The sequence below is a fragment of the Lampetra fluviatilis genome, chromosome 71 (genome assembly GCF_964198595.1).
Source record: "Lampetra fluviatilis chromosome 71, kcLamFluv1.1, whole genome shotgun sequence".
Taxonomy (NCBI): domain Eukaryota; kingdom Metazoa; phylum Chordata; class Hyperoartia; order Petromyzontiformes; family Petromyzontidae; genus Lampetra; species Lampetra fluviatilis.
The window spans coordinates 5,162,354-5,179,030 of NC_136345.1; the positions used below are offsets into that span (position 1 = coordinate 5,162,354).

The 16,677-nt window shown below is 60.2% G+C and overlaps 1 protein-coding gene across 1 annotated transcript in view; it reads left to right on the forward strand.

The window, feature by feature from the left end:
* The window catches only part of LOC144952989 (uncharacterized), a 24,882-nt gene extending 8,210 nt beyond the window's left edge, over window positions 1-16,672 (forward strand). The window contains exons 8-10 of the mRNA XM_078883472.1: window positions 1,813-1,971; window positions 3,064-3,289; window positions 13,229-16,672. Coding sequence (XP_078739598.1) covers window positions 1,813-1,971; window positions 3,064-3,289; window positions 13,229-16,450 — 3,607 coding nt within the window. The 3' untranslated portion in view covers window positions 16,451-16,672. The remainder of the gene's footprint in view (window positions 1-1,812; window positions 1,972-3,063; window positions 3,290-13,228) is intronic.
* The last annotated feature ends 5 nt before the right edge of the window (window positions 16,673-16,677 follow it).

Sequence of the window (16,677 nt, forward strand, 5' to 3'; positions counted from 1 at the left end):
CACTACTACCCCCCACTACTACCCCTCTGTGTGTGTGTTGAGTCTATGGGTCTCTGTGGTGTTGAGTCTATGGGTCTCTGTGTGATGAGTCTATAGGTATCTGTGTGGTGAGTCTATGGGTCTCTGTGTGTGATGAGTCTATGGGTCTCTGTGTGATGAGTCTATAGGTATCTGTGTGATGAGTCTATGGGTCTCTGTGTGGTGATGAGTCTATAGGTATCTGTGTGATGAGTCTATGGGTCTCTGTGTGTGATGAGTCTATGGGTCTCTGTGTGATGAGTCTATGGGTCTCTGTGTGATGAGTCTATAGGTATCTGTGTGATGAGTCTATGGGTCTCTGTGTGGTGATGAGTCTATGGGTCTCTGTGTGGTGATGAGTCTATGGGTCTCTGTGTGGTGATGAGTCTATCTGTAATTTGAGGATATATCCGGGTTGCTGATGGATCACACCTCGTCACGATGATTGGTTCTACCGGTCCTGGCCCATAGCCAATGGGGGGAAGCCTAGGGGGCGTGGCCCTGACGTCATGGAAGGTGACAGCTGCAAGTAGATGATTGGCCCTGCTGGCTTTAGCCACAGCCAATGGAGGGGCCGAGTCAGGGGCGTGGTCCCGGGAACGTACGATGTAGTCTAGAAGATTCCATGGAGGCTAACAAGGATTGGTGGAAAGGTACCACATGACCCGGGTATTAAATGGGGGTGGAGACGAACGGGAACGAACGGAGGGTGAGGCCAGGCTGCCACATGGTCCAGGCTGCCACCACGTGGTCCAGGCTGCCACCACGTGGTCTAGGCTGGTCACGTGGTCCAGGCTGGCCACGTGGTCCAGGCTGGTCACGTGGTCCAGGCTGGCCACGTGGTCCAGGCTGGTCACGTGGTCCAGGCTGGTCACGTGGTCCAGGCTGCCACGTGGTCCAGGCTGCCACGTGGTCCAGGCTGGTCACGTGGTCCAGGCTGCCACGTGGTCCAGGCTGCCACGTGGTCCAGGCTGGTCACGTGGTCCAGGCTGCCACGTGGTCCAGGCTGGTCACGTGGTCCAGGCTGCCACGTGGTCCAGGCTGGTCACGTGGTCCAGGCTGGTCACGTGGTCCAGGCTGGTCACGTGGTCCAGGCTGGTCACGTGGTCCAGGCTGGTCACGTGGTCCAGGCTGGCCACGTGGTCCAGGCTGGTCACGTGGTCCAGGCTGGTCACGTGGTCCAGGCTGGCCACGTGGTCCAGGCTGGTCACGTGGTCCAGGCTGGTCACGTGGTCCAGGCTGCCACGTGGTCCAGGCTGCCACGTGGTCCAGGCTGGTCACGTGGTCCAGGCTGCCACGTGGTCCAGGCTGCCACGTGGTCCAGGCTGCCACGTGGTCCAGGCTGGTCACGTGGTCCAGGCTGCCACGTGGTCCAGGCTGCCACGTGGTCCAGGCTGGTCACGTGGTCCAGGCTGGCCACGTGGTCCAGGCTGGTCACGTGGTCCAGGCTGGTCACGTGGTCCAGGCTGGTCACGTGGTCCAGGCTGGTCACGTGGTCCAGGCTGGTCACATGGTCCAGGCTGGTCACGTGGTCCAGGCTGGTCACGTGGTCCAGGCTGGCCACGTGGTCCAGGCTGGTCACGTGGTCCAGGCTGCCACGTGGTCCAGGCTGGTCACGTGGTCCAGGCTGCCACGTGGTCCAGGCTGCCACGTGGGCCAGGCTGCCACGTGGCTGCGCGAGTCTCTCTCTGTCCCTCTCACGCCGTCTGTCAGCAGCGTGAGGGAGTAAGACGGGAGTGTTGTGAACGAAAGACATTCATTACATATCCATCCCTTCCCTCCGTGTTTGCCAAGGCCTCGGAGCGACGATTCTCACGACGACGACGACGAAGACCACGACGTGGAGGTGGTGGAGGTGGTGGACGACGATGACGACCAGGAGGAGACGATGCGACAGAAACAGAAACATCGCAAGAAGAAGCGTCCTCTGGCGCCCTCCTCGGGCGGCGAGCGGTGAGTGAGAGAGGGAGGCCTCCTCGATCCCCACCACCACCGCCGTCACCGTCGCTGCCCCGGTGGCAGAGATCGCAACCGGGTACCCGATACCCGTACCCTACCCGATACCCGGCTACCCGTACCCGGCCGGGTACGGGTACCCGTTTGCGACCCTGGTGCGGCCGGGTACGGGTAGGGAATCAAAACCCGTTTGCGACCTCTGGTTGGTGGGTAAGTAAGTGGGTGCGTGGGTGAGTGAGTTCGTGAGTGGGTGAGCGAGTGGGTGAGCGAGTGGGTGAGTGAGTGAGTAGCTGAATTAGTGGGTGGGTGAGTGAGTGGGAGAGTTTGCGACCCTGGTGCGGCCGGGTACGGGTAGCCGGGTAATCCGTGAGTCACTGGTGAGTCACCGTTTGTCACTCATTTCCCAACGTCTTGTCTCTTCTCACAATTCAAGTTCCTAGAATCAACCCACCCGCGCCTGCAACGTGGCTTCATCCCAGAGGTCGCAATCGGGTACCCGATACACGTACCCTACCCGTACCCGGCCGGGTACGGGTAGGGTACGGGTATCGGGTACCCGATTGCGACCCTGGTACGGCCGGGTATGGGTAAGGAATCAAAACCCGTTTGCGACCTCTGCCCCGGGTGGTAGCTGCTGTCTCCCCGTTGCGCGAGTCTTTTGGTCGGACACAGAGTTAACGAATTCAAGGACAAAGATTTCCCCCACCCCCCCCACCACCCCGTGTCACCTGAGCGGACTGTTGGGGCAAGTGCTGTGAGCGAGGGCAGCACCACGCCCGGCCGCCTTTTTTCTCCCCCCACAGTGCTAGCGATGTTTACTACACCACCACCACCGCTACACCAGGTAGCTCATTTGAGGCTGAGTCGACCTAGGGGAGGCCCCGGACCGGTTCAGATAAGCGTCACTGAATGGTGGTGTTGGCCGTGAGCGGGAATCACCCACCCACTCGCCCACCCACCCACCCACTCACCCACCCACCCACTCACCCACCCACTCACACACTCACTCACCCACTCACTCACTCACTGACCCACTCACCCACCCACTCACCCACCCACTCACCCACCCACCCACCCTCCATCCCGCAGGGAGCCTCCGGCCAAGAAGAAGAGGAAGAGCAGCCGCCAGGCCAAAGCCGGGGACTCGCCTGCCGGCCCGCCCAGCCCGGCCGCAGGGTCGGCAGGCCGGGCGTTGCAGGCGAGCGCGCAGGCTGCTCGCCGAGCCCAGGCCCGCAGCGCTCGCAGCCCCAGCTACGAGGACCCCTACGTGCGGGGACGTCCCCAGCAGCAGCAGCAGCAGAGGCGTCAGCGGCAGGTGAGGAGACGAGGGAGGAACCTCGCTCACTCGCTCGACAACGCAGTCGCTCGCTTGCTCAACAACGCAGTCGCTCACTCACTCAACAACGCAGTCGCTCACTCGCTCAACAACGCAGTCGCTCACTCACTCAACAACGCAGTCGCTCACTCACTCAACAACGCAGTCGCTCACTCGCTCAACAACGCAGTCGCTCACTCGCTCGACAAGGCAGTCGCTCGCTCGCTCAACAACGCAGTTGCTCACTCACTCAACAACGCAGTCGCTCACTCACTCAACAACGCAGTCGCTCACTCACTCAACAACGCAGTCGCTCGCTCACTCAACAACGCAGTTGCTCGCTCACTCAACAACGCAGTCGCTCACTCGCTCAACAACGCAGTCGCTCACTCGCTCGACAAGGCAGTCGCTCGCTCGCTCAACAACGCAGTTGCTCACTCACTCAACAACGCAGTCGCTCACTCGCTCAACAACGCAGTCGCTCACTCGCTCAACAACGCAGTCGCTCACTCGCTCGACAAGGCAGTCGCTCGCTCGCTCAACAACGCAGTTGCTCACTCACTCAACAACGCAGTCGCTCACTCACTCAACAACGCAGTCGCTCACTCGCTCAACAACGCAGTTGCTCACTCGCTCAACAACGCAGTCGCTCACTCACTCAACAACGCAGTCGCTCGCTCGCTCAACAACGCAGTTGCTCACTCGCTCAACAACGCAGTCGCTCACTCACTCAACAACGCAGTTGCTCACTCGCTCAACAACGCAGTTGCTCACTCACTCAACAACGCAGTCGCTCACTCACTCAACAACGCAGTTGCTCACTCGCTCAACAACGCAGTCGCTCGCTCACTCAACAACGCAGTTGCTCACTCGCTCAACAACGCAGTCGCTCACTCACTCGACAACGCAGTTGCTCGCTCACTCAACAACGCAGTGGCTCGCTCACTCAACAACGCAGTCGCTCACTCACTCGACAACGCAGTTGCTCGCTCACTCAACAACGCAGTCGCTCGCTCACTCAACAACGCAGTTGCTCACTCGCTCAACAACGCAGTCGCTCGCTCACTCAACAACGCAGTTGCTCGCTCACTCAACAACGCAGTTGCTCGCTCGCTCAACAACGCAGTCGCTCACTCACTCAACAACGCAGTTGCTCGCTCAACAACGCAGTTGCTCGCTCGCTCAACAACGCAGTCGCTCACTCACTCAACAACGCAGTCGCTCACTCACTCAACAACGCAGTTGCTCACTCAACAACACAGTTGCTCGCTCAACAACGCAGTTGCTCGCTCGCTCAACAACGCAGTCGCTCGCTCACTCAACAACGCAGTTGCTCGCTCAACAACGCAGTCGCTCACTCAACAACACAGTTGCTCGCTCAACAACGCAGTTGCTCGCTCGCTCAACAACGCAGTCGCTCACTCACTCAACAACGCAGTCGCTCACTCAACAACGCAGTCGCTCGCTCACTCAACAACGCAGTCGCTCACTCACTCAACAACGCAGTCGCTCGCTCACTCAACAACGCAGTTGCTCACTCACTCAACAACGCAGTTGCTCGCTCACTCAACAACGCAGTTGCTCGCTCACTCAACAACGCAGTTGCTCACTCACTCAACAACGCAGTTGCTCGCTCACTCAACAACGCAGTTGCTCGCTCGCTCAACAACGCAGTCGCTCGCTCACTCAACAACGCAGTCGCTCACTCACTCAACAACGCAGTTGCTCACTCACTCAACAACGCAGTTGCTCGCTCAACAACGCAGTTGCTCGCTCGCTCAACAACGCAGTCGCTCACTCACTCAACAACGCAGTCGCTCACTCAACAACGCAGTCGCTCGCTCACTCAACAACGCAGTTGCTCGCTCAACAACGCAGTTGCTCGCTCACTCAACAACGCAGTCGCTCACTCACTCAACAACGCAGTCGCTCACTCAACAACGCAGTTGCTCGCTCACTCAACAACGCAGTCGCTCACTCACTCAACAACGCAGTCGCTCACTCAACAACGCAGTCGCTCGCTCACTCAACAACGCAGTTGCTCGCTCAACAACGCAGTTGCTCGCTCACTCAACAACGCAGTCGCTCACTCACTCAACAACGCAGTCGCTCACTCAACAACGCAGTTGCTCGCTCACTCAACAACGCAGTCGCTCGCTCACTCAACAACGCAGTCGCTCACTCACTCAACAACGCAGTTGCTCACTCACTCAACAACGCAGTTGCTCGCTCGCTCAACAACGCAGTCGCTCGCTCACTCAACAACGCAGTCGCTCACTCACTCAACAACGCAGTTGCTCACTCACTCAACAACGCAGTTGCTCGCTCAACAACGCAGTTGCTCGCTCGCTCAACAACGCAGTCGCTCACTCACTCAACAACGCAGTCGCTCACTCAACAACGCAGTCGCTCGCTCACTCAACAACGCAGTTGCTCGCTCAACAACGCAGTTGCTCGCTCACTCAACAACGCAGTCGCTCACTCACTCAACAACGCAGTCGCTCACTCAACAACGCAGTTGCTCGCTCACTCAACAACGCAGTCGCTCACTCACTCAACAACGCAGTCGCTCACTCAACAACGCAGTTGCTCGCTCACTCAACAACGCAGTCGCTCACTCACTCAACAACGCAGTCGCTCACTCAACAACGCAGTTGCTCGCTCACTCAACAACGCAGTCGCTCACTCGCTCAACAACGCAGTCGCTCGCTCACTCAACAACGCAGTCGCTCACTCACTCAACAACGCAGTCGCTCACTCGCTCAACAACGCAGTCGCTCACTCGCTCAACAACGCAGTCGCTCGCTCACTCAACAACGCAGTCGCTCACTCACTCAACAACGCAGTCGCTCACTCGCTCAACAACGCAGTCGCTCACTCACTCAACAACGCAGTCGCTCACTCAACAACGCAGTTGCTCGCTCACTCAACAACGCAGTCGCTCACTCACTCAACAACGCAGTCGCTCACTCAACAACGCAGTTGCTCGCTCACTCAACAACGCAGTCGCTCACTCACTCAACAACGCAGTCGCTCACTCGCTCAACAACGCAGTCGCTCACTCACTCAACAACGCAGTCGCTCACTCGCTCAACAACGCAGTCGCTCGCTCACTCAACAACGCAGTCGCTCACTCACTCAACAACGCAGTCGCTCACTCGCTCAACAACGCAGTCGCTCACTCGCTCAACAACGCAGTCGCTCGCTCACTCAACAACGCAGTCGCTCACTCAACAACGCAGTCGCTCGCTCGCTCAACAACGCAGTCGCTCACTCGCTCAACAACGCAGTCGCTCACTCGCTCAACAACGCAGTCGCTCACTCACTCAACAACGCAGTCGCTCGCTCACTCAACAAGGCAGTCGCTCGCTCACTCAACAACGCAGTTGCTCACTCACTCAACAACGCAGTTGCTCACTCACTCAACAACGCAGTCGCTCACTCACTCAACAACGCAGTCGCTCGCTCACTCAACAAGGCAGTCGCTCGCTCACTCAACAACGCAGTTGCTCACTCACTCAACAACGCAGTCGCTCGCTCGCTCAACAACGCAGTCGCTCGCTCGCTCAACAACGCAGTCGCTCACTCACTCAACAACGCAGTCGCTCGCTCGCTCAACAACGCAGTTGCTCACTCACTCAACAACGCAGTTGCTCACTCACTCAACAACGCAGTTGCTCACTCACTCAACAACGCAGTCGCTCACTCACTCAACAACGCAGTCGCTCGCTCACTCAACAAGGCAGTCGCTCGCTCACTCAACAACGCAGTTGCTCACTCACTCAACAACGCAGTCGCTCGCTCGCTCAACAACGCAGTCGCTCGCTCGCTCAACAACGCAGTCGCTCACTCACTCAACAACGCAGTCGCTCGCTCGCTCAACAACGCAGTTGCTCACTCACTCAACAACGCAGTTGCTCGCTCGCTCAACAACGCAGTTGCTCGCTCACTCAACAACGCAGTTGCTCGCTCACTCAACAACGCAGTTGCTCGCTCGCTCAACAACGCAGTTGCTCGCTCACTCAACAACACAGTCGCTCGCTCACTCAACAACGCAGTTGCTCGCTCGCTCAACAACGCAGTTGCTCGCTCGCTCAACAACGCAGTTGCTCGCTCACTCAACAACGCAGTCGCTCGCTCACTCAACAACGCAGTTGCTCGCTCGCTCAACAACGCAGTTGCTCGCTCACTCAACAACGCAGTTGCTCGCTCACTCAACAACGCAGTTGCTCGCTCGCTCAACAACGCAGTTGCTCGCTCACTCAACAACACAGTCGCTCGCTCACTCAACAACGCAGTTGCTCGCTCGCTCAACAACGCAGTTGCTCGCTCACTCAACAACGCAGTCGCTCGCTCACTCAACAACGCAGTTGCTCGCTCGCTCAACAACGCAGTTGCTCGCTCACTCAACAACGCAGTCGCTCGCTCACTCAACAACGCAGTCGCTCGCTCACTCAACAACACAGTTGCTCGCTCACTCAACAACACAGTTGCTCACTCACTCAACAACGCAGTTGCTCACTCACTCAACAACACAGTCGCTCGCTCACTCAACAACGCAGTTGCTCACTCACTCAACAACACAGTTGCTCACTCACTCAACAACACAGTTGCTCGCTCACTCAACAACACAGTTGCTCACTCACTCAACAACACAGTCGCTCGCTCACTCAACAACGCAGTCGCTCGCTCACTCAACAACGCAGTTGCTCGCTCGCTCAACAACGCAGTTGCTCGCTCACTCAACAACGCAGTCGCTCGCTCACTCAACAACGCAGTCGCTCGCTCACTCAACAACACAGTTGCTCGCTCACTCAACAACACAGTTGCTCACTCACTCAACAACGCAGTTGCTCACTCACTCAACAACACAGTTGCTCGCTCACTCAACAACACAGTTGCTCACTCACTCAACAACGCAGTTGCTCACTCACTCAACAACGCAGTCGCTCGCTCACTCAACAACGCAGTCGCTCGCTCACTCAACAACACAGTTGCTCGCTCACTCAACAACACAGTTGCTCACTCACTCAACAACGCAGTTGCTCACTCACTCAACAACGCAGTCGCTCGCTCACTCAACAACGCAGTGGCTCACTCACTCAACAACGCAGTGGCTCACTCACTCAACAACGCAGTTGCTCACTCACTCAACAACGCAGTTGCTCACTCACTCAACAACGCAGTTGCTCGCTCGCTCAACAACGCAGTCGCTCGCTCGCTCAACAACACAGTCGCTCGCTCGCTCAACAACACAGTCGCTCGCTCGCTCAACAACGCAGTTGCTCACTCACTCAACAACGCAGTTGCTCACTCACTCAACAACGCAGTTGCTCGCTCGCTCAACAACGCAGTCGCTCGCTCGCTCAACAACACAGTCGCTCGCTCGCTCAACAACGCAGTCGGTCGCTCGCTCAACAACGCAGTCGCTCACTCGCTCAACAACACAGTCGCTCGCTCGCTCAACAGCGCAGTCGCTCGCTCGCTCAACAACGCAGTCGCTCACTCGCTCAACAACACAGTCGCTCGCTCGCTCAACAACGCAGTCGCTCGCTCGCTCAACAACGCAGTCGCTCGCTCGCTCAACAACGCAGTCGCTCGCTCGCTCAACAACGCAGTCGCTCGCTCGCTCAACAGCGCAGTCGCTCGCTCGCTCAACAACGCAGTCGCTCGCTCGCTCAACAACGCAGTCGCTCGCTCGCTCAACAACGCAGTCGCTCGCTCGCTCAACAACGCAGTCGGTCGCTCGCTCAACAACGCAGTCGCTCGCTCGCTCGCTCAACAGCGCAGTCGCTCGCTCGCTCAACAACGCAGTTGCTCGCTCACTCAACAACGCAGTCGCTCGCTCACTCAACAACGCAGTCGCTCGCTCACTCAACAACACAGTCGCTCGCTCGCTCAACAACGCAGTCGCTCGCTCACTCAACAGCGCAGTCGCTCACTCGCTCAACAACGCAGTCGCTCACTCGCTCAACAACACAGTCGCTCGCTCGCTCAACAACGCAGTCGCTCACATCGCTCAACAACGCAGTCGCTCACTCGCTCAACAACGCAGTCGCTCACTCGCTCAACAACGCAGTCGCTCACTCACTCAACGCAGTCGCTCGCTCGCTCAACAACGCAGTCGCTCACTCGCTCAACAACACAGTCGCTCGCTCGCTCAACAACGCAGTCGCTCGCTCGCTCAACAACGCAGTCGCTCGCTCGCTCGACAACGCAGTCGCTCGCTCGCTCAACAACGCAGTCGCTCGCTCGCTCAACAACGCAGTCGCTCGCTCACTCAACAACGCAGTCGCTCGCTCGCTCAACAGCGCAGTCGCTCGCTCGCTCAACAACGCAGTCGCTCACTCACTCAACAACGCAGTCGCTCGCTCGCTCAACAACGCAGTCGCTCGCTCGCTCAACAACGCAGTCGCTCACTCACTCAACAACGCAGTCGCTCACTCACTCAACAACGCAGTCGCTCGCTCAACAACGCAGTCGCTCACTCGCTCAACAACGCAGTCGCTCGCTCAACAACGCAGTCGCTCGCTCACTCAACAACGCAGTCGCTCACTCACTCAACAACGCAGTTGCTCGCTCACTCAACAACGCAGTCGCTCACTCAACAACGCAGTCGCTCACTCGCTCAACAACGCAGTCGCTCACTCACTCAACAACGCAGTCGCTCACTCACTCAACAACGCAGTTGCTCGCTCACTCAACAACGCAGTCGCTCGCTCAACAACGCAGTCGCTCACTCGCTCAACAACGCAGTCGCTCACTCACTCAACAACGCAGTCGCTCACTCACTCGACAAGGCAGTCGCTCGCTCACTCAACAACGCAGTTGCTCGCTCACTTAACAACGCAGTTGCTCACTCACTCAACAACGCAGTCGCTCACTCACTCAACAACGCAGTTGCTCACTCACTCAACAACGCAGTTGCTCACTCACTTAACAACGCAGTTGCTCGCTCGCTCAACAACGCAGTTGCTCGCTCGCTCAACAACGCAGTTGCTCGCTCGCTCAACAACGCAGTTGCTCGCTCACTCAACAACGCAGTTGCTCGCTCGCTCAACAACGCAGTTGCTCGCTCGCTCAACAACGCAGTTGCTCGCTCGCTCAACAACGCAGTTGCTCGCTCGCTCAACAACGCAGTCGCTCGCTCGCTCAACAACGCAGTCGCTCGCTCGCTCAACAACGCAGTTGCTCGCTCGCTCAACAACGCAGTCGCTCGCTCGCTCAACAACGCAGTTGCTCGCTCGTTCAACAACGCAGTCGCTCGCTCGCTCAACAACGCAGTTGCTCGCTCGCTCAACAACGCAGTCGCTCGCTCGCTCAACAACGCAGTTGCTCGCTCGCTCAACAACGCAGTCGCTCGCTCGCTCAACAACGCAGTCGCTCGCTCAACAACGCAGTCGCTCGCTCGCTCAACAACGCAGTCGCTCGCTCAACAACGCAGTCGCTCGCTCGCTCAACAACGCAGTCGCTCGCTCGCTCAACAACGCAGTCGCTCACTCAACAACACAGTCGCTCGCTCAACAACGCAGTCGCTCACTCAACAACGCAGTCGCTCGCTCAACAACGCAGTCGCTCACTCAACAACGCAGTCGCTCGCTCGCTCAACAACGCAGTCGCTCGCTCGCTCAACAACGCAGTGGCTCACTCACTCAACGCAGTCGCTCACTCACTCAACAACGCAGTGGCTCACTCACTCAACGCAGTCGCTCACTCGCTCGACAAGGCAGTCGCTCACTCACTCAACAACGCAGTCGCTCACTCACTCAACAACGCAGTGGCTCACTCAACAACGCAGTCGCTCACTCACTCAACAACGCAGTCGCTCACTCACTCGACAACGCAGTCGCTCACTCGCTCGACAAGGCAGTCGCTCGCTCACTCAACAACGCAGTCGCTCACTCAACAACGCAGTCGCTCACTCACTCAACAACGCAGTCGCTCACTCACTCAACAACGCAGTGGCTCACTCACTCAACAACGCAGTCGCTCACTCACTCAACAACGCAGTCGCTCACTCACTCAACAACGCAGTCGCTCACTCACTCAACAACGCAGTCGCTCACTCACTCAACAACGCAGTCGCTCACTCACTCAACAACGCAGTCGCTCGCTCACTCAACAACGCAGTCGCTCACTCAACAACGCAGTCGCTCACTCACTCAACAACGCAGTCGCTCACTCACTCAACAACGCAGTGGCTCACTCAACAACGCAGTCGCTCACTCACTCAACGCAGTCGCTCACTCACTCGACAAGGCAGTCGCTCACTCGCTCGACAAGGCAGTCGCTCACTCACTCAACAACGCAGTGGCTCACTCACTCAACAACGCAGTCGCTCGCTTACTCAACAACGCAGTGGCTCACTCACTCAACAACGCAGTGGCTCACTCACTCAACGCAGTCGCTCACTCACTCAACAACGCAGTGGCTCACTCAACAACGCAGTCGCTCACTCGCTCGACAACGCAGTCGCTCACTCGCTCGACAAGGCAGTCGCTCACTCGCTCAACAACGCAGTCGCTCACTCACTCGACAACGCAGTCGCTCACTCGCTCGACAAGGCAGTCGCTCGCTCACTCAACAACGCAGTCGCTCACTCACTCGACAAGGCAGTCGCTCACTCGCTCGACAAGGCAGTCGCTCACTCACTCGACAACGCAGTCGCTCACTCGCTCGACAAGGCAGTCGCTCACTCACTCGACAACGCAGTCGCTCACTCACTCGACAACGCAGTGGCTCACTCACTCAACAACGCAGTCGCTCGCTCACTCAACAACGCAGTCGCTCACTCAACAACGCAGTCGCTCGCTCACTCAACAACGCAGTCGCTCACTCACTCAACAACGCAGTTGCTCGCTCACTCAACAACGCAGTCGCTCACTCACTCAACAACGCAGTGGCTCACTCACTCAACAACGCAGTGGCTCACTCACTCAACAACGCAGTCGCTCACTCACTCGACAACGCAGTCGCTCACTCACTCAACAACGCAGTCGCTCGCTCACTCAACAACGCAGTGGCTCACTCACTCAACAACGCAGTCGCTCGCTCACTCAACAACACAGTCGCTCGCTCAACGCAGTCGCTCACTCGCTCGACAACGCAGTCGCTCACTCAACAACGCAGTGGCTCACTCAACGACGCAGTCGCTCACTCACTCAACAACGCAGTTGCTCGCTCACTCAACAACGCAGTCGCTCGCTCAACAACGCAGTCGCTCGCTCACTCAACAACGCAGTCGCTCACTCACTCAACAACGCAGTCGCTCACTCACTCAACAACGCAGTCGCTCACTCACTCAACAACGCAGTCGCTCACTCACTCAACAACGCAGTGGCTCACTCACTCAACGCAGTCGCTCACTCGCTCGACAAGGCAGTCGCTCACTCACTCAACAACGCAGTCGCTCACTCACTCAACAACGCAGTCGCTCGCTCGCTCAACGCAGTCGCTCACTCGCTCGACAAGGCAGTCGCTCACTCACTCAACAACGCAGTCGCTCACTCACTCAACAACGCAGTGGCTCACTCACTCAAAGCAGTCGCTCACTCGCTCGACAAGGCAGTCGCTCACTCACTCAACAACGCAGTCGCTCACTCACTCAACAACGCAGTCGCTCGCTCGCTCAACAACGCAGTCGCTCTCTCGCTCACACTATTGCTCGCCCTCGCTCGCTCACACTATCACACTCACTCGCTGTATCACACTATCACTCGCTCACACTCGCTCACACTCGCTGTATCACACTATCTCTCGCACTCGCTCGCACTCGCTCTCACACTATCTCTCACACTCGCTCACACTCGCGCTCACACTCGCGCTCGCACTCGCTCTCACGCCAAAGGCTCGCTCCCGCCCCCCCCGTGCCCCCCCCCCCGTCCGACCGACCCAAAACGTTTCCCGTCATCACCTCCCCCGCCGCCCGCCCCTTCCCAGAAATCGGTGAGCTCCGACTCGCCGCCGTGGGAGCGCCACCGATCGCCCCCCTCCGGCGAGGAGAGGGACGGGGGGGGGGAGGACGATGCGGCGGGGAGAGGCAGGCGCGGAGACGCGAGGCCGCGCGGCGGAGATCGAAGGAGGGAGGCGGAGGAGCCGGATCCCAGGGGGGGCGGGAGGGAGCGGGAGAGGGAGCGGGGGGGGGAGGGGTGGGTGAGACGGATTCCCGAGTGGGACGCCCGGGGCGGAGGAGGAGATGGAGATGCCCGGCGACCGAGAGAGGTCGGCGTGGAGAGGGGGGAGCCTCCATCACGTCACCGACACCGCCACAGCCCCCCCAGGGAGAGGCAGGCGGGCGGGGAGAGGCGACGCGAGAACGGAGACGCGGGAAGGAGGCACGCGGACGATGAGGACGACGACGACGAGGAGGAGGAGGCGGAGGATGAGGAGGCGGTGAGGGCGGCCAACGGCGTGCGAGAGAGGAGCGGACGCGGGGAGGGGCGACGGGAGGGCGCGGGGAGACGCGGCGGGGAGAGGCGCGGTGCGGGAGGAGGTGAGAGGGCGGAGGAGGCTGCCGCTGCCACCGGGCACGACGGTGGCGAAGAAGACGACGAAGAGGACGACGGGAAGAGGAGGAGGAAGAGGAGGAGGCGGGAGCCGTCGTCGCCCGACGCCGAGAGGGGGGCGACTCGGGGAGAGGAGCGGGGGGAGTCGGGGGGGAGGAGGAGGAGGAGGGGAGGGGCGGCCAGGGGTGGGGCGAGTGGGGACGAGGGGCGACGCACGGACAGGTCTCCTCCTCCGCAGGGACGCGGGCAGAGAGACAAGTCTGCGGAGAGGCAGAGGGACAGGCCGTCTGGGGAGAGACAGAGGGACAGATCTGGGGAGAGGCAGAGGGACAAGTCTGCAGAAAGACAGAAGGACAGGCCGTCTGGAGATAGACGGGCAGACAGGCCGTCTGGGGAGAGGCAGAGGGACAGATCTGGGGAGAGGCAGAGGGACAAGTCTGCAGAGAGACCGAGGGACAGGCCGTCTGGAGTTAGACGGGCAGACAGGCCGTCTGGGGAGAGGCAGATGGATAAGTCTGGGGAGAGGCAGAGGGACAAGTCTGGGGAGAGACAGATGGACAGATCTGGAGAGAGACAGAAGGACAAGTCTGGAGATAGACGGGCAGACAGGCCGTCTGGAGAGAGACCGAGGGACAAGTCTGGAGAGAGACAGATGGACAAGTCTGGGGAGAGACCGAGGGACAAGTCTGGGGAGAGACAGATGGACAAGTCTGGGGAGAGACAGAGGGACAAGTCTGGAGAGAGACAGATGGACAAGTCTGGGGAGAGACTGAGGGACAAGTCTGGGGAGAGACAGAGGGACAAGTCTGGAGAAAGACAGAGGGACAGGCCGTCTGGAGAGAGACAGGCAGACAGGCCGTCTGGGGAGAGGCAGAGGGACAAGTCTGGAGAGAGACAGAGGGACAAGTCTGGAGAGAGACAGAGGGACAAGTCTGGAGAGAGACAGAGGGACAAGTCTGGAGAGAGACAGAGGGACAGGCCGTCTGGAGAGAGGCAGAGGGACGGACGCCAAGAGGGGAAGACGCAGAGGGATCTTTCGCCGGAGAAGGCGACGGACAAATCCGCTGGCGGGCAGAGCCACAAAGCTCGGGAGAGGCCCAGGGCCGACTCCGAAAAGGCACCGGGAGGCGAGCGGCAGGAGGGCGACGGACGCAGCGGCGAACCGTCGGAGGAGAGATGTACGGACGAGCCCCCGGTGGAACGAACCGACGCGTCCGAAGAGCGGCGGACGCGGAGGAGGGGCGGTGGGGAGGCGTCTCCGGGCGAGCGGGTGGACGGGGCACGAAAGTCGGGGCGGGCGGAATCTCCGGGGGGCAGATCCCGGGAGGGGGACAGATCCCGGGAGGGGGACAGATCCCGGGAGGGGGACAGATCCCGGGAGGGGCGAGGGGACGAAACGGAAGAGCGGACGGAGCGGAGGGGCAAATCTCCGCAGGGATCCCGTCGCGCCGGTGGATCGGCGGGCGGGCAGAACGGAGGGCGATCCGCGGATGTCCGGAATGGAGACCGATCCGCGGACGGACAGAGAGACCGATCCGCGGAGGGGCGTGGTGAAGACCGATCCGCGGAGGAACCGAGAGACCGATCTACGGAGGGGCGTGGTGGAGACCGCTCCACGGACGGACAGAGAGACCGATCCACGGAGGGGCGGAGTGGAGACAGATCCGCGGACGGACAGAGAGACCGATCCGCGGACGCACAGAGAGACCGCTCCACGGAGGGGCGTGGTGGAGACAGATCCGCGGACGGACAGAGAGACCGATCCGCGGACACACAGAGAGACCGATCCACGGAGGGGCGGAGTGGAGACCGATCCACGGACGCACAGAGAGACCGCTCCACGGAGGGGCGTGGTGGAGACCGCTCCACGGACGGACAGAGAGACCGCTCCACGGACGGACAGAGAGACCGCTCCACGGACGGACAGAGAGACCGCTCCACGGACGGACAGAGAGACCGCTCCACGGACGGACAGAGAGACCGCTCCACGGACGGACAGAGAGACCGCTCCACGGACGGACAGAGAGACCGCTCCACGGACGCACAGAGAGACCGCTCCACGGACGCACAGAGAGACCGCTCCACGGACGCACAGAGAGACCGCTCCACGGACGCACAGAGAGACCGCTCCACGGACGCACAGAGAGACCGCTCCACGGACGGACAGAGAGACCGCTCCACGGACGCACAGAGAGACCGCTCCACGGACGGACAGAGAGACCGCTCCACGGACGGACAGAGAGACCGCTCGCAGGAAGGAGGAGGAGGTGGAGGAGGCGTGAGGAAGAGGGTGGAGAGAAGAGGTGTCCAGGAGCAGGAGCAGCAGCGGGGTGATCCCGGCACGTCCACCACCCCCGCCACGGAGACGGATCGGATCGCCGTGCAACCCACCGCCACCGTGCCGGAGAATCGGAACTCTCCCCGGGGTCACAGGAGTCCCACGGGGAAGAAGACCGCCACTACCGCCACTACCGCCACTACCGCCGGGCCTGAGCCTCCAGGAAGCGGCGGGCGTCGTAGGCGCCGCCGCGACGACGGTGACGGTGGCCGTGACGACGGTGGCCGCGACGACGGCGACGGCCGCCCGGTCGTCGCGGCGACGGAGCAGAAGGAGAGGGGGAAGCGTGGGGGGGGGCGGCCGCCCGAGCGACGATGACTCGTCTTCGTCGTCGGACTCGTCTGCGTCGTCGGACTCCTCGGACTCGTCGTCGTCTTCGGACTCGGATTCCAGCTCCGGGTCGTCCTCATCCGGCTCCGGGTCTTCGTCGCCGTCGTCCTCTTCATCGTCGTCGTCGGGGAGCGCCAAGAGGAAGACGCGGAAGCTGAAGAAGCTGCGGGAGAGGGGGAGGGACGGCGAGAGAGCGAAGGGGAGAGACGGGGAGA